This window comes from Verruconis gallopava (assembly GCF_000836295.1).
Source record: "Verruconis gallopava strain CBS 43764 unplaced genomic scaffold supercont1.33, whole genome shotgun sequence".
NCBI classification, from domain to species: domain Eukaryota; kingdom Fungi; phylum Ascomycota; class Dothideomycetes; order Venturiales; family Sympoventuriaceae; genus Verruconis; species Verruconis gallopava.
Window position 1 is genome coordinate 41,895 of NW_015622169.1, and position 24,520 is coordinate 66,414.

The 24,520-nt window shown below is 54.1% G+C and overlaps 8 protein-coding genes across 8 annotated transcripts; 3 read left to right on the forward strand and 5 right to left on the reverse strand.

Annotated features, from left to right (window-relative positions):
• Nucleotides 1-1,720: 1,720 nt before the first annotated feature.
• PV09_07803 (uncharacterized protein) lies at nt 1,721-6,326 on the reverse strand. The gene is made up of 4 exons (XM_016361615.1): nt 4,989-6,326; nt 4,856-4,927; nt 4,582-4,800; nt 1,721-4,526 (listed from the first exon to the last, which is right to left on the reverse strand). Exons 1-4 carry the CDS (start codon nt 5,509-5,511, stop codon nt 1,900-1,902), a joined length of 3,441 nt encoding a protein of 1,146 aa, XP_016210475.1. The 5' UTR covers nt 5,512-6,326; the 3' UTR covers nt 1,721-1,899.
• A 2,132-nt stretch (nt 6,327-8,458) lies between these two features.
• PV09_07804 (uncharacterized protein) lies at nt 8,459-9,907 on the reverse strand (the record flags this gene model as incomplete). Its single annotated transcript, XM_016361616.1, has 1 exon — nt 8,459-9,907. One exon carries the CDS (start codon nt 9,905-9,907, stop codon nt 8,459-8,461), a length of 1,449 nt encoding a protein of 482 aa, XP_016210476.1.
• A 461-nt stretch (nt 9,908-10,368) lies between these two features.
• PV09_07805 (uncharacterized protein) lies at nt 10,369-15,802 on the reverse strand. The gene is made up of 6 exons (XM_016361617.1): nt 15,527-15,802; nt 15,289-15,435; nt 12,817-15,231; nt 12,247-12,670; nt 11,423-12,189; nt 10,369-11,369 (listed from the first exon to the last, which is right to left on the reverse strand). Exons 1-6 carry the CDS (start codon nt 15,539-15,541, stop codon nt 10,731-10,733), a joined length of 4,407 nt encoding a protein of 1,468 aa, XP_016210477.1. The 5' UTR covers nt 15,542-15,802; the 3' UTR covers nt 10,369-10,730.
• A 1,411-nt stretch (nt 15,803-17,213) lies between these two features.
• On the reverse strand, nt 17,214-18,531 carry PV09_07806 (uncharacterized protein). Its single transcript, XM_016361618.1, has 2 exons — nt 18,322-18,531; nt 17,214-18,272 (listed from the first exon to the last, which is right to left on the reverse strand). The coding sequence occupies exons 1-2, from the start codon at nt 18,483-18,485 to the stop codon at nt 17,537-17,539; spliced, it is 900 nt and encodes a 299-aa protein (XP_016210478.1). The 5' UTR covers nt 18,486-18,531; the 3' UTR covers nt 17,214-17,536.
• A 122-nt stretch (nt 18,532-18,653) lies between these two features.
• Nucleotides 18,654-20,270, forward strand: PV09_07807 (pre-mRNA-splicing factor cwc15). Its single transcript, XM_016361619.1, has 3 exons — nt 18,654-18,840; nt 18,897-19,559; nt 19,610-20,270. The coding sequence occupies exons 1-3, from the start codon at nt 18,808-18,810 to the stop codon at nt 19,625-19,627; spliced, it is 714 nt and encodes a 237-aa protein (XP_016210479.1). The 5' UTR covers nt 18,654-18,807; the 3' UTR covers nt 19,628-20,270.
• Nucleotides 20,271-20,274: 4 nt separating this feature from the next.
• PV09_07808 (uncharacterized protein) lies at nt 20,275-20,731 on the forward strand (the record flags this gene model as incomplete). Its single annotated transcript, XM_016361620.1, has 2 exons — nt 20,275-20,521; nt 20,582-20,731. Coding segments are annotated over 2 exons (392 nt in total), but the record flags the coding sequence as incomplete, so codon positions are not given.
• PV09_07809 (uncharacterized protein) lies at nt 20,717-21,653 on the reverse strand. The gene has a single exon (XM_016361621.1). The coding sequence runs from the start codon at nt 21,582-21,584 to the stop codon at nt 21,141-21,143; it is 444 nt and encodes a 147-aa protein (XP_016210481.1). The 5' UTR covers nt 21,585-21,653; the 3' UTR covers nt 20,717-21,140.
• Nucleotides 21,654-22,425: 772 nt separating this feature from the next.
• Nucleotides 22,426-23,106, forward strand: PV09_07810 (uncharacterized protein; the record flags this gene model as incomplete). Its single annotated transcript, XM_016361622.1, has 1 exon — nt 22,426-23,106. A coding segment is annotated over one exon (470 nt), but the record flags the coding sequence as incomplete, so codon positions are not given.
• Between the last annotated feature and the right edge of the window lie 1,414 nt (nt 23,107-24,520).

The window sequence follows — 24,520 nt, forward strand, 5'->3', positions numbered from 1 at the left end:
GCCTTGGGTTACGGTGTTCGAGCGAGAGAAGCAAGAGCATATAAAATACGAGACAAAAGATCATGACGACGGCGGCGGCGGCGGCGTCGGCACCGGTGACTACGACAATGACAATGACGACAAGAGCAGCGCCGACAATGAGAACGACATATCTGCTGGGTCAGATCGTTCACTCAATTCACTCGTTCAGATTCCTTCATTCACTTAATCGCTCGCCCGTCCCCTCCTCCCATGCTCGCTTTTGCGTCTCTCCTGCGTTCATCTTGTCTCGTCTCCGTCACCATCGCCCCAGTCCTCGACGAAACTGAATCACGAGGAGCTCGATGGCACGCTCGTCTCTGGCTGCGGCCGCCAAGGAGTTCCTGCTACTTTCTCTCTCTCCCTCTCTCTCTCTCTCTCTCACAGCCAAGCCCCCTGTCGCTTCGGCTAACAACCTGTCTCGTCTCCAGCGCCTTAACTTAGCAACTTATTAGTCGGTTGCCTAACAGGCTTTCTGTCGTACCACAGTAGGCCAGCCTGTGCGTACGTAGCGCGCCACTCGTTTTGCCAGAGCAAAGCATGCCCGGATCATGAAAGCCGTGTGAGCCTAGACTTGCTGCTCATGGGCCTGGTCTTCTCGCCGTTCCAGCAGCGCCCTCACAGACCATGACGACTTTGGAAGCGCGAGGCAATCGTCGACCAGAGTTCAACGACGTGAATCCACCTCTGTACGCCGTCCTTGGCTCCTCTCCGCTCTGCTCGCTCGTACTACAGGCGCCCGAAAAGCTTCTGTTCTCCCGAGAAGAATCCTCCCTTCAGTCCTGGGCCAACCATGGGTCGTCTAACGCGTCACTTGATAACCCCCTTATTATCGTGATCGAGACGGGCCTGCCGTTCAACACAGAAGTCAACGCCGGACGGGCTCCACGTTGCACATTGCTGATTGAATTTCTCTGCTTTTATTTCTTCGCAACCGAAACGGGTCCGAGTCCCCGGAAATAAGCACATCCAAGAGCTCGCCCTGTCCCCGTCCATCTGTCTAGTATGTACAACAAAATACACCCAGAACCTGCCACGGAAACACAAGAAACGAAAAAGGACGGCAAATACGACGTCGGCAACCTCAGTCTCTCCCACAAGTCCCTCTGCGCTCGACCGGACCTTCCTTTTCGCATTTTCACAGAACTACAACGTCGAACACGCGCACAAAATCTCACTCCTTTCCTTTCCCTTCACGCTGATAAAACGACCAAGAAAATTCAATGTTGTCTTCCCTGTCTCGGTGGTGCTATGCATGCAGTTTCACTATGCAATCAATGGTCTTCTCCCTTTTTTGCTTGTTCATCGAAACGTGCCATGCCGTGTCGTGCCCGCGTAATCGAAATCCTACAGAAAGGACTGCCCTGTCGCGCAAATTTTTGCACATAAGATCGCAACAGAAAGAGGAAAATCAACCCCCAAACCGGGACGAGGTTCTTTCAGTAAGAATATCCGGGCCACAAAATCGATATCAAAATGCATAGCAAAGAGGTTTCCGTGTCCCGTGTGCCGCGCTGAATGCAATGTCAATCAAGAAGCAAAAGAGATAGCAGAGAGATCAATAGGTAAGGAGAGTTGGAGGAATCCCACGAGTATATGCGCTTTGTGTATATCCCGCCACGTAAACGTCGCCGCCGTGTTTGTCACCACGTCCATATCGCGTAGTTGCGAGCAAGCAAATCACACTGTAAAACCACCACCTTCTTCTTCTTCTTCTTCTTCTTCTTCTTCTTCTTCTTCTTCTTCTCCTCATCCTCCTCCTCCTCCTCTTTTTTTGTCCTCCGTGGGAATTTGGCTCTCTTCATTGAAAATGAATGCATCTAGCATGGATATCTTGGAGAGGGACAGATTGAAAGCGTACTTCCAAAAGCCCATCGTTCCTCATCCACCTTTTCGCTCCGTCTCTGGTGCGGGAGCGGCAGTCGATCTTATCTTATCGTCTCCCACAGCCGGCGCGGAAGCGGAAACAACACCTGAAGCAGATTTTGCAGGATTCGGCCCTGAGCGGCTTCGCCTCCTGTTCTTCTTCCTGCCGGTCTGCCACTGCCCGTTGGCACTCGGCTGTGTAATTCCTTGCTTGCTCCTATCCGCGCCGTCGTTCAAAGGCGTCGGTGGTACAGGGTCCATGCCAGAGTTTCCATTGATGAGCGGAGAGTCGCCGTTCACAGGCGCAATTACTCCGTTGATGCTGCTCTGTCTCACGTGATCCGTCCTCCGTGTAGCGGTTGGTGAGGGCGATCTTGTCTCGTACACAGGGCTGAGTACCGGAGCCGTCTTGGGCTCAGGATGCTTACCATGCATATGTGCAGCTTTACTAGTGTCCAGAGGCAGCGTTGCAGATTTCGACGCTGATGTCAGGGCCGAGGGCGCGTTCCACGAAGATTGAAAGCAATTTGGCGATGCCTGATCGTCGCCTCCTGAGTTCGCGACTGACATACTTGAATCCGCAAACGACACGGATGCTTGGGATGGCGAGGGGTTCGTGCTTTTTGGTGGCGGTAAGTTCTCCACGCCAGCTGCAGGTGCATCTGAGAACAGTGCTTTTGGCTCGTGTGTAGAATACATCGTCGACGCATCTTGATAGTTTGAAGAGTCGCCCGCAGCGAACGATGATTGAAACCCACTCAGGCCGAGGGCGTTTGTGTTCTGCACGAAGATGTCACCCTTTGTGAAGAACCCGGCGCTCGTCTCTTCGGTTCCCACCACCGCAGTGGGATCCTCGTCGCTCGTTGTGCTCTGGTTCCCCGGTGTTTTTGGCAACGGCATCGATCCATTGACGACCGCTGGTCCAGCGTTCGGTCGGCCAGTTCTTAACGCAGGCGGCAGCTCGATCCGATCAGGGTGGTGCTGTTCCGCCATTCTAGGTAGTGGGGCCGATCTCAACCCAGCCGAGTTGTGCACGGGTATTGAGAACGTCCGCTGGTGGCCAAGAGGCGATGGAGATCGAGAAGCATGTCTGTTCCCATTCAACGTCAGCTGTAAATCTTGACTTTGCCTGTTCCTGCGATGCGCAAGCTCGCTGAACTGCGGTATCTGCGGCAAGGTGCCGAACGTGGGAATTTGCTGATGCGTTGCAACAGGAGGCTGCGTAGCTGGCACATAGTACCCCACGTACTCCTTGGGGGTTGGATATATGTTGGTCTCACCGTAGATGATGGAGCCGTCTCCACTAGACTGGCTCATCGCCGACGGATCTTGACTTGTGTTGGAAACTGGGTAAGGAGCAAAGCCGTAGCCCGGGATCCCAGCAAACTGCGGGTATCCCGGTACGGCAAACGTCGAAGGAAGGCCACGGGCAGGCTGAGACTGCGACCGAAGGCTTCCACTTCCTTGTGCGGAGCCATTCAGTCCAGCCGTTCGCTGCGTTTGTCGGCGAGGAGCAGCATTCGAGAGAGAGGGCGACGACGGGTTCGTTCTCGCACCGTCGTGAGATATAGACTGCGAGAGGGGGTGTCCTTCATATGCGAACGACTGATACAGGTACTCCGGATAGATCATCGAACTGTGTGACAGCTGCGGGCTGGAATTCCCGGTCAAATACGGCGTCTTCTGCGGTGACGCGTTCGAGCCATTGCCTTGGCTGCCCTTGCTTGATCCCTGCGCAACGGTGTGAGCGTGCACCACAGAGGCATTGCGAGCCTGCTCGGCTGCACGAATCTGCTGCTCCTGAAAAGCAAACTTTGCCTTGAGTTGCTCAAGCTGAAGGCCATTTACCTGCAGAAGCTGCTCCTGCAAACGCGCAAAAGCTTCTGGGGATCCAGCGACGTTCATGTAATCCAGTCCGCTCAACCCGATGGGAGGGCTGTTCAAGAAGGGGAAGGGATATCTGCCAAAGGCAGCGCCACTAGAGGATCTCCGAAAGCTATTTCCTTGCCTCGAGTTGCTGTGTCTGCCTCCTCTCAAGCTGCCGCCTCCTCGTGGCACTCGACTCGACGGTTGAACGGGTGGGATAGCAGCCGACAAAACAGGCTTCGGTCCCGATTTTGGCTTTTGAAATATGCCTTTTTCTTCTGGCGGAAATTCGTAGGCGACCAACATCTTGTCCAGCTGGGCGCCGTCAGCGAGATATGCGAAAGCTTGCCGCAGCTCAAGGTGAAGTCCACGAAAGGCAGTGGAATCCGCCGAGTTTCCAAGATTTCTCGATGTGTTGAACGGTTCCTCAATAGCCAGACGCCACTGTCCCTCTTTCGAAGTGTGATCCCAGCCCTTCTCTTTTCGTGTTAGTATTTTTCCGTGACGTACCGATATCACGGACGAGTCGTAGGCCATCTCATAGGCGTAAAAGCGGAAAAAATAAAATAACAACTCTCCAATGGTCTCTTTATTTGCCGAGCCAAAGCCGCGAAGCTTCGAGAGATCGTCGTTGAAGCCCGACTCGGTCCCATCCTGAGCGTAATACTTTTCGTGCTCCATCTGGTGCAATGCAGGCAGTATAGGAGGGTTGCGGGTCTGCAGAAAATTGATGATCATGCATATCCAAGCATACGAGCTCAGCGTGCCGCCAATGCCTAGGTCGGGCGTTAGTATATACGGCGAACTGTCGATGAGAAGATCGAATCCTACCAGCATCGTTCAGCATCCTCTGCCTCGTCCAATGCTTGATGATCATGGCCAGAGGGCGAACACGGTCGTCAACCTGAACGTAGGTCTTGATCATCCTCGTGTTCTCCAGGGCGAGAGTATTGTTCACGTTCATGTCTGCAGCCAGCTCAAATTCAGGGTCCCAGATCTTGACTATAGGTACCTTTGCAGCTGCTATGCAGACCACTCGCTCCATGCCGTCTGTTCGAATCAGCGTCTCATTTCTGCATAAAAGCGGTCACTCATGATCACGTACTATTATGCAACGTGTCAGCCAGACTGTGCATGGATTCCAACTTCTTCATGGGCGTCTGTATACAAATATCCACTGTAATCCATGGTTAGCGCACCGCCGTTCACGAGCAGCCAAAAGTCAAATTGCAGCATACCGTCAGAATCGCTCGTGCACAGCAGATTGCCAGAGGAGCCAAAAATATGAACCTTGAACTCGGTATCTGGCCACTGGGAGCGTAAGATGCGCTCGAGCTTCTGCACAAACTTGAGCCTTTTCCGGTTGCTCTCCTCCGAAGGAAGTAACCGATCGTAAAGCTCCCGCATGTCGCCGCTCAACTTCTTCTCCTCGTGTGGATCCAGTGCCTTCTTTGGTTCCTCTTTGGGATTTTCGAGCGGCGCGTCGCCAATGTCGTACTGCATCCTCCTCCTGCTGAACGCGGCGCTGGTCTCATACTTGCAAGCGGGGCGGCCCTTTGGCAGCGTCGCTATGGGGCCCTCCGACTGAACGGAACGCGGAGAGTGGCTTCCGAGGCCGAGGCCGGCGTTGGGAGAAGGCGAGCGAGACCTTGACTGGAATTCTCTCGCATGCTGATGCGGCGTCGAGGGCACGGAGTTGGACTGATGGGACGCCAGGGGAGGGCGAGGGGGGAGCGGATGGCCACCGTTCCTGGCAGCCATGCCAGCCGGGCCAGCGCGGATTGCTGTTACCGGCTGCGTGCCAGGCTCTGTTGCGGTATGCGGCGTCGTGATATGCCCATGGAGAGAAGCAGGATCGATGTCTCTCTCCTCTTGACGATCCAGTTCGTGGGCGTTGATGTGAAAGGGAGGCTGCTTGATCGAAGACACGGTTGGAAAGGGAAGGGGGGTGGAGGCGGCGTCGATGACGGCGTCTGTCGATTCGATGAAAGGCAGCTTTGCAGCGTGAGCAGCAGAAGGCTGCTGCTGGACCTGCGCTTGCGGCGACACCTTTGCGTTTTGGGAAGGCAGCTTGCGGAGATTGCGCAGACGCGGGTTGTCGAGGGCGACCTCGCACCGAACCAGACAGATACTTGGTGCGGTCGTGGGTGTTGGGAGCGGTTGTGGGCTAGAGGATCGACCCGTACACGGCAGGAATCACAGGAGACGGGGCCAGTTTTGAGGTGACGGAGAAAGCTTGGCCAGTGGAGTGGCTGCGCTTTTGAAGGAGGAGAGGTGCGAGGACAGATGGGGAGTGATGAGGATGGGGCGAATGGGTTGTGGGCGAAGAAACCTCCGTTCTAAATTTTTGACGAAACGTCGTTTCTTGGGGGGGGGACCAGGTGCTTGCTGGTCGTGGACAGAAGGTGACGGGAGGAAAGTTGGGTGGTGCTGGAGGAGCCCAGGGTTAGACCCGCGTCCACGGTGACTATGCCCGAAGCGAACGGCGCTGGGTCTTGAGGGCGAATCGAGATTGGGAGCCGGGGGGGTGCGCGGTTGTGGGTGAGGAACAGCGAAATGGAAAAGTCCGTGTGGAACGCAGAGAGATATATGGCGTGCAGGTAGCAAGACGAGGTGACCGCCTGATGCGGCGATGGAAGAGGGATTGCACGGATAAATTGCGGGCAGAGACAACGCAGGCGGAAGACGCTGCTGCGCGGTGGTTGTGGTGGAGGCTGAGGTTGGCGATGGTGGTGGTGGTTGCCGACGCCGCTGCTGCTGCTGACAGCAGGAGCGCTGGTGCTGGTGCTGGCCGGGGCGGAGAGAGACGAAGACGGACGAGGAAAGCGCCAACGACGACGGTCGTGCTCCCTCTCTGCACTGAGACCAGCGCGGATCACCCTAAGCTAAGCCCAACCGTCACGGAAGCTGCGTTCGTTCGCCGGCCGGGATTCTGGCGACGACGAGCAGGCGCCCCTCGCGCGCCCACTCAGCGTCGCCCAGCCAGTCGCACTTGCCGGCGCCGCCGCGGGCCTGAAAAGGGAGGTGCGCCTGCGCTCGCAGAGCCTCAGGCACCAAACCGCGAGCTTGTCCGTTGCCGAACTGTGCACGACGTCGACGACGCTGAGAACTGGTTGGAGCTCAGCGCTCGTCGTCCAATGCGTTGACGCCCCCCGCTGGCTCTGCGTCCTCCCTCTCGTCGCTGTCCGCCGCTCCGTTACTCCGCCCCACCGGTTGCTGATGTCGGTCATCCTTTTACCCCAGCACCCGCCGTCCCATTCCCCATCACCCACAGCGCCTGGCACCGAGGCTGTACTGCCTGTCTGCATGTGTCCGTCAGCGGCTCCATCTCCGTCGTCCGCATCGCTGTCGCTCACAGCCTCCCCGCCCGCCCCTTCGCTGTGACCAACGCATCCCTCAGCCCACTCCTGTACCGGCAGAAGCGACCTGAGACCTTGCCCCTGGGAGGTTACAACAATGAGTCACGTGATCAGAGACCGGTGGGACTGCGTTTCACCCGCTCTCTTTTTCTGGACGTTTGCACCTGGTTCGACAGACATCCGCTCTCTTCTGTACAGTCCCAGCGCGAAGAGACCTCGCCGTGATTTGTGTCACCCCCTCGGGTGGCCAATCCCACCTCGGAATTCCCATGTCCTTGAGCAACGTCCGGTTTCAACTAGCAAACTCGAAAGGCGCACGAGAACAAGGCAAGACTACAGACCAAGGACAGCGCTGTCCGCACCAGCATCTCTCAGCAGCGGTGATGAGCACGCCTGACGCGTCACGTTGCTACGCTGAATGTGCTTCTACTGTCCAGCATCGCTGTACTCAGTGCTTATGCTGGCACAACATGCGTGTTCCGTCTGGCCGAGCTGAAGCAGAATTTCCTACCTTGTGACTACCAGGACGAATCCAGGCTGCTCAAGGTCCGTCTTTCGTTTCTCCATTGTAGTTTCCCACGCCCATGGTGCCCTCGGGCACAGCGCTGAATTCCAGATGAGGGGCATGGCCCAATCCATTTCTTTTTCTGTGCTCCAGAATTACTATGCAATTCTGATCGTAGCGCACGTCTCTTGCTCCGGGGCCAGGCACGTGCAGCGTGCTGGTGTCTTCATGGGTGCATCCATATCTCTATATTGCGCCTCGTTTAGATGAACTGGGGAAATGAAAAAGAGCAGGGCGAAATAGGTTTCATGGCCTAAAATGACAGTAAACTAGCGGGAATGCTCGGGCCACGTGAAGAATACAACAAATACCTAGTAAGAACCGCTCATAACCCATGGTAAGCCTGTTCATACCTGTTCATACCTGTTCATAATACGACCAGGTCGGCTGCCTATACTGAAAAGCCAACCTATCATCTTCTCGTCCATTTCTGTCTTTCACTTTGTCGTCTTCACTGCCGCACAACGTCCAGTGCGTGTCACATCAACCTCGGGAAAGCCGTGCCTTCCATCATGTTGCAGGACTGAGGCCAGACGTTACAGGCTGCCTGGCCTCTCCTGCGCACATTGGATGCCAGCATGCCCTGCCTGAGTCTGGTCACCGGGTTGAGGAGAGTCCCGAACACTTTCTACCCGAGCTTTCCTACTGGAATTCAGCCTGTCCTGTGGCATACGCGGGAAGCAATACGACGCCCTCGCTGCGTATATCGGTCGACCGTTGACTACATCGCTTATCAGCAGCCAAAACTCCCCACCTCAGAAGGTTGGCTTCAAGCCACGGAAGACTAACACTCCCAATTTGCTTCGTCACTCTCACCCCGTGCTCGCAAGCCCCCAAACATTTCCTCCTCACGACGACGTTCCGCTTCGTCTCTTGCCGTTCTTACCATGCCGCGCCACCCAGGCACGCCTCTGTGTCGACCACGAAGCCGTCTGGACGCCCGTATCCCCATGCTGCGATGAAAGCGCACCGGGAGATCTTCTTCAATATCCTCGAAACCTCCAACCTCCCCCGCTCGTCGATCATCCTCTTTGTCCATCTGTGGCCTGTGCCTTTGGGGACCGAGACCAACGCTGAACGCCCCATTCTCATCATCTTCAAACAGAGATTCAACGTCCGTGTCAACTGCCCGATTTGGGATTCCTCCAAACCTCGTGGGAATTCGAGTCAAGCCTCGCCGAGGGGGCAGGCGGAGCTCATCGATGTCACTGACGTGTCTCAAATTCCCCATCCGTCGGCGCCTCGTAGCGGGGCCTCCCAAATCTGGCCCTTCAAATCCGTATACTGGTAAGTCGAAGGGCGTCTCATCACGCAAGTTCAGATCTCGCCTTGCTTGAAACGGCGGCGGCGTGCCCGGTACTCTACTCCTCACCCATCCCCAATGATTGCTCAGCCTCTTGACATCCGCCTCAAGCTGTTCCACTCGAGTATGCAGCCCCGACGGCGAACCGCCGCCTCCTCGCAGAGGAACTGGTGTGCGTCTTCGGCCTCGACTCTGTTCTCCATCAGTGCTGTCAACATCACTGTCCGGCTCTTGACGTCTTGCTCTTCGTCGGCCTCTTTTGTCTTTTCTCTTGCTGCTTTTTGCCTTTTTATGGCTATGCTCACACCCACCTTCTTCATCACATGGACATCTTGCCTTTCCACCAAGCTTAAGATCGACATCGTGGTCGCCTACAGTCCCTTTGACCCGAATTCCTCCATCATTAGCCGAACACGTTGGACCACACCCGCCTCCAGCTGCGATACCTTCGCGCAGTGCGGCGCTAAGGTTGTTCAGTCCAGCAGCAATGTCTCCTCCAGAGTCTGTATGGCCCTCCATCCCACGCATGTTCTGAGATCTTCTCCAACCACCGCTTCTTTCATCACCTACAGTCGTTCTACAAGGACCCTGATGAGCTCGGTCTCCACAATACCCGCATATTGTGTCAGGTCTTCTTCGACTGAGGCCATATTCAGACCCGCCGTCCCAAATGTCATGTCCAAATCTAGATCGGCGCTGCGGACAAAATCCGCCTCCGATAAAGCCATAGCCGGGAAGCATTGCCCTCGGGATCATCTTGTCGCGATGGTTGCACATCGTATCGTGATCACATGTAGGGACAATCTGAAGCCTATCCTTACTTCCACCCGGATAAAGGGGCAGGAACGATTGATTGCGTTGACTGATGGCTGAAAACTGAAGCTGAGACTGGCTCTGTGGTTCAACAAGGTTTGAGAAGGAAACTCCCATGGCTTTTTGTTCCTGGGCCAGCGGTACACCCGCACTTTTTTCTCTCGTTTTTGCCAATTTTTTTTCCTTTTTTTATTCTTTTCAATTCCAAAGGCCACCAGATCAGAGAAATTGGTCGGCACAAACTTGAGCAGAGAAAACGGAATGGCTGACGAAACCAACGGGCGAGAAAGGAAAGTCACAAGTTTCGAAAAACCAAGCAATGCGACGGATACCAATTTTAAAAGAAAAGACAAACACCTCCTTAAAACGCAGGTGACGGAAGAGACGGACCATTCGATCGTAGGACAGCTGCATTGTACAACCTCACGGTGTTGTTTGCTCCAGCCAGTACTATGCACGTAGCAACAAAAAGACAAAACTTCGACGAGCAAATGTCAGTCGGGACAAGGCTTAATGATTTCTTCTTGTGCACGCATGGAAATCAACGTCTCCCAAGGTCGTAAGGGTGCATGATGGGGTTGAGTCTGGACGCGGTCTTTTTTTTCTCTTTTTCTTTTTTACAAAATCGTTCGCATTGCGCATAATCATTACAAAGCATGCAGGCATATAACTTAACACCTTCAGCCCAGCCGTCAGAAAGCAAAGCGCGGCTCTCGTATCTGAACAGCGAATCGCCATCTCAAGAAAACGTAAAAAAACGATGGCAGCCCTAGAAATTTTAAGAAGAAGAAAACCCCCACTCAATGGAAACGCCTGAGATCCTGCCCAACTTAGAGCGCACCCTTGGGTACACTGGTCTTGTTTCTGCTGTGGAATTTGTTCACCTTTTTGCTTGGTGCAATAAACCAAGTAGAAAGAGAGAACAAAAAAAGATCAGAAGCTAGAAGATCATGCTTCGGACCTCTTTCCTCCTCTCCGTCGTTCGACCCTGATGTGGTGCTGTCTGAGGCGTCTGAAACATCTCTCTTCTCGGCTTCGACGGCGTAGTCGGCATGACAGGAAATCCCTCCCCGTTATTGCGGTGGGAAGCGCCTAGTCTGTTGGCTTTCTGCTTCATATTCTGCGCTCGGTCATACAAACCATCCGCGCTCTGAGGGCGAGCTTGTACATTCTCGGGAGCCTTTGCCTTCAAAGCAGCCAACTCTTTTTCTCGGGCTAGAACAACCTTGCACCACTCGCGACTTGAGACTACGCTCTTGCCAATAGTCTGCTGCAGCACGTCGATCCAGCCGGCTTTATCCTTGGCGTTGTCGGCGTAGAAGTCAATGGTCTCTCCATTGCCAAAACGGATGCGGAATCCCTCTTCGACAAACTGATAGCCCTCGTCCTCCTCAGCGAAGCCCGACTTTCGACGCCCTTTGGCAGACTTCCCGCCTTCTGGGTTTTGCACTAGCGAACCTCGGTCATCAATGAGTTTGACAGCCTTTGCAAGGTCGATCTTTGCGCGCGGCTGCCGAGTAGTCTCGTGATAGGCCGTAAGCTTAGACCCAACCAGTCGGAAAAATCGACGACGCCAATACTGTTCACTAGTTAGATGAAAATTCGATTCCATTAGAGTGACGGGTAAGTTACCGGGCAGTCGCCTCCCTGCTGACTTAGGAATCCTTCAAATTCACGCTTCTCCGCCTCCTCAGCCTCCCTTAGCTCGCGTATGCAAGCATTCATGCTCTTTGGCATGTCTTCGTCTGAGATACCCTTTGGCCTAGGGACATACAGGAGCTGAAGCGTCAATTTGCCGATTTGATAGGGGGGCCGGCGTACGACGCCACCTCGCTTGCTCTTGACCGAATTGACGATCGCGGCGTCTTCCAAAGCCCACTCGTTGAAAACAGGCATGTCGACAGTGATGGGTCTACCGTAGCACTGGTTCTCGTGATTCTTAAGACAGACGTAAGCGCGACCAAAGCTACCATCCGAGCCGACGAGTTCATTGAGCAACTCCCAAGCCGTGGCGTTTGGATTTGTTCCAGTGCGAGAATTTCTCGAAGCGCGCAGGCTTTCCTGTTCCAAAGCAGCCCGGGCAGCTTCTTCTTGCTCTTGCTTCTCCTTGGCAAGACGCTCATGCTCCCGCCGTTTCTTAGGTGACATGAGAAGATGGCTGAAGGAGGTCTTCTTTATGGGGGACTTGTGTACAAACTTGCTCGGCGAGTTTGGCCTCAACGGGGTTGGCTTAGGCGGTGGCGTCAACTTAGTTTGCAAAGTCAACTGGAACTCCAGATCGTTCAACACGACGAGTTCAAACTCTTGCCCTATGGGAGCAGTGCGCCCGAGCTCCAGCCACGAGGTCGTGACACAGTGAAGACCGTTATCAAGGGTGAGTTGGAAGTACGTAGGTTCTTCTTGAGGTAAACGTCAGCACGCAACAAGAGCAACAATGGGAGCTAGGTTTAGCCTACTCTGTGGAAGGGGCAAGTCGAGGTCCTTGACGCCGACTACCTTGACGAACAGTCGGCCACGTTCGACACCATCTTCGACATCAGCCTCTCCGGCCAGCGCCTGACCTTCTACTACTGTGTCCAAGCCAGCTGACACAGCACTCTCCTGGCCAGGAAGTGGAGGCAGTGGACCGGAAGCCCCGGCTCTCTTCACAGCTCCCGAGTTGCGAATACTCTTTCGTCTCACTTTGCCATTCCATGGCTCCGTCGTCCAGGACTTGGACCGTTCGTGACTCGGCTTGCGCGGACTGCCGCCAGCACCTCGTGTGCCAGCTGACGAGGGCCTCTGTTCCAAAGTGGGAGATGTCGGTGCGATGCTGCTTTCGTTGCTAAAGTTGCGTTTGGCAATAACCACCTTGGTATTCTGTCTCATAAGATAGCCCTTCTGTTCGCAGGATTGTCAAGTCAGCTTCATTTCCAATTTAACAAACGTTGAAAAGCAAGAAGATATTGCGGTAATGCCAATCTTCAGGAGAAGACTTGGATCACGCCGGAAACTTCATCAAGCACAGGTAGGGGGCCAGGAATTACCTTTGAAGATTCAATTACGCGCTCCAACTCTTTGCCAAGCCCAAAGGAGATGTCTTCGCCGAATGAATCGTCCCCAATGTCGATGCCGCGGAAAGACTGCCGACGGGTGATCGGCGACGCTGGTACTTCCAACCTATCTTTCTCCTCGGGGCAGTCTTGGTTTTCGGCAGGTTCAAGACTCATCGACAAGCGCTTTGGACTCTTTTCTGGGATAGGGGGAGGTCCTTGTCCGCTCACCATCCGGCGTTGAGCGGCCATGGATTGCAGGTCCGCAGGTGTCGCCGACGCTCGTGTCTTCAAAAGACCACCAGGCGCCTTGACAGTAGCTTGAGGCTCTGGGATACCTGGAGTCTCTACTTCGGATTCGGACTCCGGAGAGATCGGGCGGTGCACGACTGACTCTGGAGTACCGGGACAATCGGCATTGTCCTCTTCGCTGGCGTCTTGACGCATTGACTCTTGAACAGATTGCATGTCGACTTTCGGGGGTGAAGCGCGCACGTCATCGACATTGTCCTTCTCTGGCGGAGGTGGAGGAGTTGAGGAATTACTCAAGTAGCTGGCTAGACCGCTCTGGAACTCGCCGTCGTCTAGCAGCGAGAACTCCGGAAGACTGCTCGCTCCCTGATCTTCATCTCTGGAATGAAGCGGGGTCGACGTGCGAATGCCGGACTCTTGCTTTGGAGTTGGAGGTCCATCTTCGTCCATCGCACCATCAGAGCCTTGCTGGGCAGCGGTTTCGTGGTTCATTTCAGGCGAGTAGCAACTTTCATCATCTGCCGCATCCCTTCCTGAGACATCGTGTCGAATAACAGAGCCCTCACGGCTGAAGTCCTCGTCGTTGTCGCCTGCGTACATGTCCGGGATGGCGTACAGATCAATGGGATCATCTGCATCTTCTTCTTTGATCTGCACCTCACGCTCCTCAGGCACAACATCGTCGAAGTTTGACGAAGCCTCTCGTGAAGGAATTGGCACGTCAGGATCCAGATCAGCATAGCTCGGTTCCTCGGAGAAAGTGCCTTGTGTCTCTTCGCTCTTGTCGAACGTGCGGGAACGAACCTTGCGCAAGACAGATTCACGAGAGATATGTGGAGGGCTGTAATGATTGTCATGATTATCATCCGCAGAGACTTCTTCCTCGTTAACGTGAATACCAAGTCCGTGCTTGCGAAGCCTAGCAGCTTCCTTTGCAGCAGAGCCCCTGGGAGAAGTGGAATCTTGCAGCCCCATCAGCCTTAAGCGGTCCTCGAGGGTCATCGAAGTCTTTTTTGTCCCGGCACTCTGAGGACTGCTGACACCGTTGGGACGAGGAAGGTTCGGGAGTGTGCGGTTATGCGCCGCGCGCACGCGCTCTGCAATGGTGTTGGGCGAAGCGGGACGAGCCTCGTCGTGGGCAAAAGGCGGGACAGGAGGAAGTGGTCTCGAGTCGCCGTCCGAGTTGACGCTCGCTGTACGATACGCGTTCCATTGTTGCGAAGGCGTACCACGTCCAGTGAAAGGATCATCAAAGGAATTTGAGACCGAGTTGTTTCCCACCTCTGGACTCATGTGGCGCCAGTCTTCGGGCAAGACAACCGGTGTCTTCTCCGTATCCTCGAGCGAGGCGTCAAAACTGTCCTCGTCCTCGTTTGGCCCGCCACCAAGATCGATCTCGTATTCGTCGTCGTCGAAATCCTCATAACTTCCCTCGCGAGAACCAGACGCAACAGACGCTACGGATGGATCAGGAGTCACCATCTCATATTCGTTGATCTCCGGTGGCTTTGTGTCGAACGTAACGCTCTTCGCGTGTCGGCGCAGTGGCCGTGACGGGACGATACTTGTCTCCGTCTCATCGTCATCGGACCAGGGCGCAGAGTTCTGGTTGAAGTTGCGCGGCAGTGTGTTGTGCATCGGGCGGCTCGAGAGGGACGACTTGGTGGGCGATGCGGTGCTACGAGCCGGTGATGGAGTGTTTGATGCCACCGTCGTCGTTGTCGAAGGCGCGTCAGTGCTGGGACGCGAAATGACGGGAATATTGTTAGAGCTCTGCCCACGGCGGTGGCCTTTGACAGCATTGGCGCCTTCTTGACGCTGGCCATCGACGCCGCGACCACCGAATGCATTTCCGCCAAGCTGCGATAGTGGTCGGTTAGCAGCAAGCGGGCGCTCAAGCACGCCCGGTGAAGCCGGGTCATACTCGTTCTTCTGCTCCCGCGCAAACATGCTGCTGTTCTTGACTCGAGAAGCCTGCTTAAGCCTCTCGATCGACGGCCGCTTCGACATGGACGCAGAGGAGTCAGACCGGTCGAGCCAGTTCTCGGCGCCAAATCGTGCCGGTGAGGCACCCTTCTGCCAGAAAGCGCGAGGAGACGAGTTGCCGTACGGCGAAGAGTCGAATGGAGACGAGTCTCGCCCGGCACCGACCATTTGCTGTGTTCAAGATTAATTAGGTCCGGCAGAGAGCAGCGGGGCGCGGAGCAGCCATACCTTTGTGATTTGATTGTAGCTCGGGGAATTTCGCCGTTGAGACATTGGACTGACCTCCGTCAGGGCGCGGGGCACAGAACTGTTGGAATTCATCTTGGCTGGGGACGCGTTTGGAGTGGACTTGTTAATCTTAAGCGGCGAAATGGCCTGTTTGGTGTTCCTGTCAGCGTTTGTGCGCCTTCAGAACAGAAGGGCGACGTCGACAGCGCAATCACGCTGCGAGGGAAGATGTACGCACCCCGACCGGAGCCATAACGGCTGGAAAGCTAGCGTATGGGGAACTTATTTGTTGTCAAAGAATGCAGCGCAGGGATTGACGACGTGATGTGGCAGTGAGGAGCTGCAGAGTCGTGAGGTTGACGTTGGCACACAGCCTAGAAGAGTCGCCAGACAAGCGGACGGAGGACGAGAACTGGTGGCCAGCGCAACGGCGAGAAAAGAGAGTGTTGGGCGAGGGCAGAAGGGAGCGCAGTGTCGATAGAGGAGGTGTTTTATTGTCTGAGGATGTTGCGCCTTTGGCCGGGAGAACGACTGGAAGCGCAGCGGCAGCAGGGTGAGGGCTGGGTGCGCGTGAAACAGCCGTCGCCACGGCAACGCAGCTCCCGCTTGTCCTATTCCGGAAAGGCGCTCCTCGCACATGACATGGCCCTCCCCGACCCCCAGCCCGTCTTCATCTGCGGCCGCGTCTCTGCAGGCGGCGCACAACTTGGCTTACCCTCCACTAAAGACGACTGTGCTGCTTGTGCGGACCTTATCCCATGCTGCCTGTCGTGGCTCTCGCTCCTTTAAACTTTTCTCGCGCCAATCTCGAGCTCCGCTTTTGCCTGCCTATCGCGTATCCGGGGCCAAGTGTGCACGGCTGAACCGCTCTGGATGCAAATCAAGTCCGCCAGGAATCCTTGCCCCCCCCATCATTTGTTCCTACGGACGAGAATGGCCAGATACGAGGCGCATCATTCAGCCGTCTGAAAAAGATTCTGCTCCTACGGAGAAATCCATTCTATCCGCCATGTACTTGCATCAGCGCCGTTCCGCCCGCTTCGGCTGAAGCTGTCCTTTTTGCGCCTGTCGAGTCTCCTCCCATTGTGCTTGTATTTCTTGGCGTCACACATACACAATCCCCCGTCTTCGCTCAGAGATGGCGCTCCGTCGCCTTTTTACGACTTTCCGTCCTGTTTCTTTCACAACGGGCGCTTTGTCCCGGCTCTGTGTGCGTTGCGCGGTTCAGCTGCAAAGTAGAATCGAACGATGCGGCAAACGCGGGGATGCTGTGTGGTTTGATTATTTTCGGTCTCCAAAAAACATAAAAAAAAATAAAAACATCCGAAATCAAATTTCAACCGCCGAGCTGCACAACGAAACTTCAGGTCGCTGGGCTCAGTTCTCCCAATCTTCTTTGTCCATGATTGAGAGACTGCAGCCTGTGGACGAGATGATGTGTACCCAATTTTTCTGCAAGGTCCTCTCCTGCTTTGAGCAGATGGCATCAGCCCAAAAGCACACGGGAGCTTTTGAGATCTTGAGGCTAAATGCGATTAGGGCAAAGAAAGTCTCTGAGTTGATGTCTTGCTTCTACCCAGTACAGATTGAAGTCACTTCGTTAATTCTGCCGTCCATTTCATTCGGGGCAGGAGTCTACGCACTTCCCCAGGCGTAACAAAAAGCGTGATACTTTGGCGTTGTTCCGCGCCAGGGGAGATATTGCAGCTTGCACGCCAAGTCTTGCCGGTTAATGTTGATTGCATATCCTTCAGCGTCCTTCATGTAAGAGATCGGGAGTATTCAGTGTTCAAGTTTCGAATACGTGAGATCCGTGACGCGAGTAAGCTAGAGCGTGGTATAGGCAATAAGCCTGCAGGGAGAAAACAGTCTACATCAAGCTGTTATCTTTGGCACGAGGTAATAGTGAGCTATTTTAGGTGACGTTGGTGGACTGGCATCTTGACTTGATTTATTCTTGGGACTTTTAATAGTGATAAAATGCTCTTGCTCGCCCTTGGCAAAGTTTGAGCGCCTAGGGATTCGGATATTCTCAACATTTGGTGCTCTCGTGATGCTTTTGCTGCTGGTACTGGTTTTGAAAGAGGCCCAACACAAACCCACGCGCCACAGCCTCTTCGATGATATTGCTTAGAGGATTTCCTTTTGAACAGAAAAGCCTCCCAGCGTCAAATTGAATAAAACGACGCCGAAGCTGAAATACACATAATTGAACTGAATAGCGCAGTTTCTCGTCAGTCTTCACATCTCATTCGATAGGTGGGTTTTGTGGTCTCTCATTTTCGGCGGCCAGTTCCGCCATGAGCCCTCCAACATCCCTTTCTACAGCATCCTCCCTCAATCTCTGTTCGATAAATTTGCTCATAGCTTGTACTTTCACTAAGGCCTTGTTTGTCCAGTCCACGATGCGCAACGCATCCACAGGCACGCCTCCGTGTTTGGCAATTTGACATAGTTCGCCGTTCTTGTTCATGGTCACGACGACTTCGCCTTCGCGGACTTGCTCTTCCGCCAGAGTGGCGTCCTGAAGAACAATGGCACCCGCGTCATAGTAAGAAAAGGTGACGCAAAGAGGATGGTGAAGCATCGACAAGGCTACGGGTTCGCGCTCACGTGGCGTGAAAACAGTGACTTTCTCGCCCTGGACCTCGATATCTGGTCGTCTGAAATGTTGCAAAGCTGCGACGAGCGCAATGCAGGACGCGTCGATCAGGTTGCCGTCGTGATCGAGAATGTGAATGTCAGCTCGCAAGGCAAAACACTTCTGGCCCGCGATGATGCACAGCGATTCCGTGTCCAGGGCTGAGCTTCGCCGGATGGCTTTCTCCAAGATCCGCGACAAGATGACCTCGTCTGAAGTCGGACGGCCCGCTTCAAACGCGGGCGAGGCCATGGGCGAGAATTCAGCGGTGATGGTGAAGACGCCCTCGAACTTGCGGTCTGGATACGGTGCAACCACTTCGCACGATATCCTCACGACGACCCTGCTTTACGTCAGCGCAAACGAAATGCAATGAAAAAGAGACAACATACCGTGTCTTTCCTAGTCTGACGTCGACCGCGCCATATTCCTGTCCAAATGAGAGCTCGATGTTACGATATGCATCGAGCGGTCGTCCGTCTAGCCGAATACCCTCGCGCAGGGCATTGAGGATAAACGTCTTCTCATTGACAGATATCTTAGCCTCTTGAGGCATTTTTTTGGTGTGACTTACTTTCGCCGAAGCATTTTTAGGTCGGTTTTGTTGCAGCTGGTCACGAAATATTTGGACATCAAAGTCCGCAGCCAATCAGGTGTCGATGTGAGTAGGGCTTGGCATGAAACGAACCTAAATGTCGCCTCTGCACGTTCGTCGCTCTGCAAGCTCAACTCGACGCTGCGAAGACGACTTATGCGTCCCTTGTCTGACGTGGAATATAGTCTTCGTGAAGCACGTTCGCGGTAACGATTCCATCGCGAAATACTATACATTATACCTAGGTCACCACGCTTGTGCTTTCCGTTGCATATTGGGCAAAATGACCACTGCTCACAGGCCCACGTTCAACCCGGTAAGTACTCACCAGGCTGTTGCGCCGTGGTTAGATAATACTGATACGTCGTGCAGGCACAAGGAAAGGAAGCTCAACGAGGCCCTGCATTCCACACGCGACTGCTCCCTGCCCATACAACTCTCAAGTTCAGGCAAGCTGGTCAGGGCGGAACTGCTGACGAGGGAGCTCGCGACCTTCGTGCCGAACTCCTCAAGGCGGAGGCGGCTGCGAAGGCCAAGAAGCTTGGGAAGACAATTGACGAACATGAAGAGGAGCAGTCTCGATCCACGCCAAAGCGAGCACTCGAGGCAGCTGAAGACGAGGCAGATGATGAGGAGGACCCTGAGGCCAAACGGCGAAGGCTGATATTGGAACAAGCCGCAGAGGAAGACGCAGATTCGGCTGGTTCAAGCGAAGACGAGTCAAGTGACGATGATGACGACGACGACGACGAGGAAGACGAAGAGGCAGAGCTGATGCGGGAACTTGAGAAGATCAAACGGGAGCGAGCAGAACAGCGAGCCCGAGAAGAGGCTGAAAGGCTTGCCAAAGAACAAGAACAACGCGAATATGACATTGCCAGAGGCAATCCATTGCTAAACCCGACTGACTTCAACGTCAAACGGCGCTGGGACGATGATGTAGTCTTCAAGAATCAAGCGAGAGGCACAGAGGATAAGAAGCCGAAAGAGTTTGTCAACGATTTACTGCGATCGGACTTCCATAAGCGATTCATGGTAAGCAATCTTTCAATTCCATAGCAACCAAGTGCTGACCCTGCATTCAGAATCGTTATGTGCGATGAGTGACGCGGTTGCGAACGCATCAAGTCACAGCACTCCCCCGGCAGATTTTTACGTGTACGTCCGTGCAGAAACTCAGCGCAAGCGAAAATCGTCGCTGTACTGAAATGATAATCACACGTCGGGCTTGGCGGCGTGACATCATTACGCTTTATCTATGCCCCAGCCGATCAGCAAGTTCTAGCCGTTCAGAGAAGCATATATAACAGAGATGTACTCTGATTGGATTGGATCAATGAATGAATCCAGTTATTCTTGCACCAGGCTCGGATAGCAAGCGAGATGTACGATCAAGGCTCTTGGCGTGGGCGCCAATGTTCGGGTTCGCCCATCGTTATAGGCTTGACAACAATTGCTTGTGGGATAGATTTACAATTGATTGGATGCCATAATGAAACCTAGGATGTCGTGAAAAAGAAGCATCTTCATATCATCTTTTGGTCGAGATTGTGTGACGAACATGGCTTTCTCAGTTACATGATCTGTGGCCTTGTTAACCTTGCGTGCATTTTTATCTATGTATTGAGTCTCGCCTTGATCCCATTAATTTTACGCTAAACCATCTGCCAAGGCTGTCACTGTATCTCTCTCACCTTGCGAAAAAGTAAACAAATTATGGCAGGCTACGGCAACAAGACTTCCGGGCCCACAATGGACAGCCTCGACTTCAAGGAGACCCGTTTCGGCACTCACACGTCGACAGAACCATACTCAGGTGGGCATCCAAAGCGTAAGTCCGGCACGATTGGGGGAGCAGGCCATGGCAACAAGAGCGCTCCCAAGACAAACATGGACGAGTATGACAACTCGGAGTTGAGGTTCGGCAGTCACAACAACACTGAACCATACTCCGGCGGTCACCATGTGCACAAGAGTGGCAGCGTGGGGGGTGCCGGGTGGGTTGGCTCTTTTTGGGACTTCGTACATCCTTTCGTGAGCTAACAAAGGGTGTACAGATTCGGGAACAAAACTGGCACCTGGGGCGAGGACTCGCGGATGGGAAAGGTGATGGAGAAGATCGGACAGATGACGCATAATGAAGACATGGTTGAAAAAGGCAGAGCAAAGAGAGAGGCTAAAGGGTTTTTGTCAGGGGGTTAGCGGAGACGTCAAATAGTCCGAGTGGACTTTTTATTCTTGAGACGTTCTGAATTTATTGTTTTAAAGTTTACCACACATGTATCGATATGATGTCATGTTGACTGCCCAACCAACTTCATCTCGCTCTTTCTCGATCTTGACACTCGCGACGTGTTCCATTCTAGTCGTGCGTGTAATCTAGCTAAGGAACGAATGATGGAACTGACAAAGCTCGATACGGCCGCGCCAAAGTGCGAAGCCCAGACCTTGAGCTGGTGGAAAGTCCGTGACCGCAAGGATTTTGAGCCAAAAGCAGAGCCTCAACTGGAGCATCAACACTTTTTGAAGAGCTTTTGTTTGCAATTTTTTTTGGGGCGGGCTCCGACGAAATGTGAGAGATTGGCGCAGACCAGCGAGACTTGGTTCTATTCCCCTCTAAGGTTGTCCTGGCTTTGGCATCTCGTTCGGCTGAAGGGGGGTGGTCTGCGCATCTACAGAGTCTTGAACACCGCCGACGACGGGACGAAGAATGCCACTTGGGTCGATGAGCGTGTCGAGATGGCCTTTGACGCCTCGCGGGATCGAGTCTGAACCGGACGTCGAGGCGAGAAGCTCTTCGGCGTCGACGGTCCGCGCGGACGGCTGGGTCTCGGCAGACGACTGGTCCTTCGCGAGGACTGTTCGATCTTCACAGTCGGTCGACGAGACGTCTTGCACGCCGTAGAGGATGCATCGAAGAAAGCGCGATTTGACCAGCTCGTCGAGCCGCGGACTGACGTGGCTGGGGCGCGGGTTCGGCAGCGAGAGGCGGGCGGTGGCGGACTTGTCGATTTGTCTGATAGACAGGCTGACGGCTCTGCGTCGAAGCATGGCGCTCATCTCGCATCCTGTCGCTACGACGGAGTCCTTTTTTTTCGACCTCCATATATACACTTCGCAAGCCGCGTCGACACCTGGGCGAGCTCGACAGCATGATTAGAGTTCGACGTGAAACAGACTTTTGTTTTTAAGAAAGAAATTTTTTTGGCATCACTTCTGTGACCTCACTGAGACTCATAGGACCGGTCGAAGTCATATCTACGCCCAAAACCGTATCCTTTGCTCGAAGCAGTGGAGAGAGGATATGCCAGCTCGTGATCTCTTGGTCAAAAACCAGCCCGGCCCATTCGGTGCACACGGCGGACTTGTCACGATTTCATCATGAGCAACGACGCAACCTCACTATGACACTTGAATCACACGCGTATCCAGACGAAGAGTTTTTCAGCCTGCGCGATTTCTTGCCAAATCCTCCCACACGAGTCCACTAACTTGGACAGAAATCAGGTGCGAGTGGTGTCAAAACGCAGCTTTATTTTTGGCGGTGAAAAAACAATCCCAACCAACAGCTCTCGTCATTAGAGACTTTCATCGAGTGGATTTCTTGAACGCTCTGTGACAAATTTGTTTGCTCGCCTTGCATGGACCTGATATTCAGTATCATGTTCAGTCGCTTGAGGATGAAGTTTCTTCTTGTGGCGGCTGGGGAGGCTGGCAACAGTTTTCTTTCAGGCGTTGTCGTTCGGGAGGTGCCGACGGCTCTATTGAGTACGGCACGATGACTTCTAGATGGACGAATCACAGTTTGACATAAAAAATTGAAGGAAAAATGCTGCCATGGACGTCGAAACTTGACATACTCCGCAATCACATCTTTCACAGATTCACAACATGATCGACGTAATGGATCGCCTCTCGACGATCAACTTACCTGTCCTGGTGCTTGCACACTCCGTCTTCCTCTCGTTTCTTGGGCTGCGAATGATCTTTCGCAGCCCGCCCAAGCCCGATCGCGAGAGCGAGATCTCCGCCATGTCTGGCGTCACCACCCTGGCAATTGGCATCGCCTACATGGCGACGAGCTACATGCCCATTGAGCAGAATCAGTTCCTGCACGCCAGCATGCCTGTGAGGATCGTTCTCGCGCTGCTTGCCGGCTTGAGGCTGCTGAGCGTCAAGAACATGACCCCCGGACGGCCGAAACGAAATGCTGTTCGTGTTTTCGTACGACGGCGTTGGCGGCCTGATCTGTGGGTGGCAGCTGGGGAATTTCAGTGGCAATGTGCCAGGGTTGTGAGCTTCAGACTGCGGGTCGTCTTGAAAACACGCACAAAACGAGGGAGCTTAGATGAGATGGGCGAGCTGGGGTGAGATGCTCTCATGATCCGTGGTGAATGGGTGGCCAAGACAAGTTCAGAACCCGACGAAACGCTGCCCAAGCATGCATGCGTCAGGTGTAATATCAACTACACGAGATGAATACGTCTTGACTGAACATGCTCCGTCACGCTATCTCATGCGGTTGAACAAAAATTACGTGTCTGGATGGAAATAAGTAGACAGCCGGCTTCCGGCTATGAACCAAATGCAAAATCTATGCTGATAGGACATCGACTTGGCGTCGAGGCTGGGGTTCGCGATGTACGTCTGGTGTCGAATTAAGGTAGCCACATACGCTGTGCCATGTGAAACGGAGATGCGAGGCCGACGCAATTCACCTTTTGTGGCCAATGTCAACCCTGCCGCAGTTTTGAACGAACGTGGGACGCCTGTGTATTTCCCCAGGCCAGCTTTGATCGGTATTGAACAGCATGAGTAAAGATGTTGCGCTTTGTAGCCGTCGAAAGGCGAGTGTGTTTATCCGATAATCTACTCCGCACATTATTGGTAACAGACCACTTTGAAGCCCATGCTCCACGATGAGGGCCGTCGAGTGATTCGAGGGCACGACAATGCGAACACCTGCTCGTTATCATCTTCACCGCCACATGCTGCTGTTGCAAGAACGGGCTGCGACGTTCAGCTGCAGGTAGCGGTGGGTCATCCTACGGCCCTCAAACGCCCAACCATTGACGGACATGCAGAGCAATAATCAAAATAATGCTCCGGAGGTAGTTTGACAAGCTGATCCTCTGGCGCAAAGTCACGAGGTGAACGTCGAGGAAGGGGGTGGGCGCCACGCAACCAGCCTGCAAGAACGGAGACTCTCGCTTCGCAATGCAAACGATTGACGGGCAACGGACAGGCAGAAAAAGCAAAGGCTGGATCATCCGGGCAAGCCATCGGCAGCATGCAGATCTGTCTGCACAATGATCAGCCTGAAGCCAGAAACGGCTGTTGAAGGAGGCCGTGTGGTAAACGCAGCACCGATAAGGACGTGAATGTATCTAGCAGATTCTCGCTGGGAAGGCCATGCTGCAAGGAACAGGCTTTGTCCACGTTGCCTTATAGCTGAAGTTTCTACATGTACATGCTGCAAAGGCGGTTTCAACACAGGCCTGGCAGGATTCAGGCAGGCATTTGACTAGCTAGTACTCTGGTGCTCCGTAAATAGCCAATCGATAGTAGATTGCAACGCGGTGAAGCTGGTTGAGGGAGCGAGCCGGCGCGCGCCCTCTGGCTCCAAACCCTCTCGAAGGGAGCGACGCTGGAGCGCGTGTGCGTTAGGGTGCTACGACGTTCAGCAGGGGAGAGCCGAAGAACGAAAGATCAAAGGCTCGCGTGGAGAGAACGACAGCATCGACGAGTTTCTCCGTAGAGCGCTCGCCGAGATGGCCTTGGTGCAACAGCAATGCGGTCAGTCGTTCGCTTCACAGGAGGGTCTCACGAACGCGCGATCCGTCGAGATTTAGGCGTTCCGGGTTCTGGTGGCTATCGATTACGGCTTCAATACCTCGCGGTGGAGGCAAAGTGCAGCAGGCCTGCAGCACAAGTCGCCGCTCATGCTGCACGGTGCCATTTGTAGCGTCCATTTGGCCCACTCAGCCCCACATGTG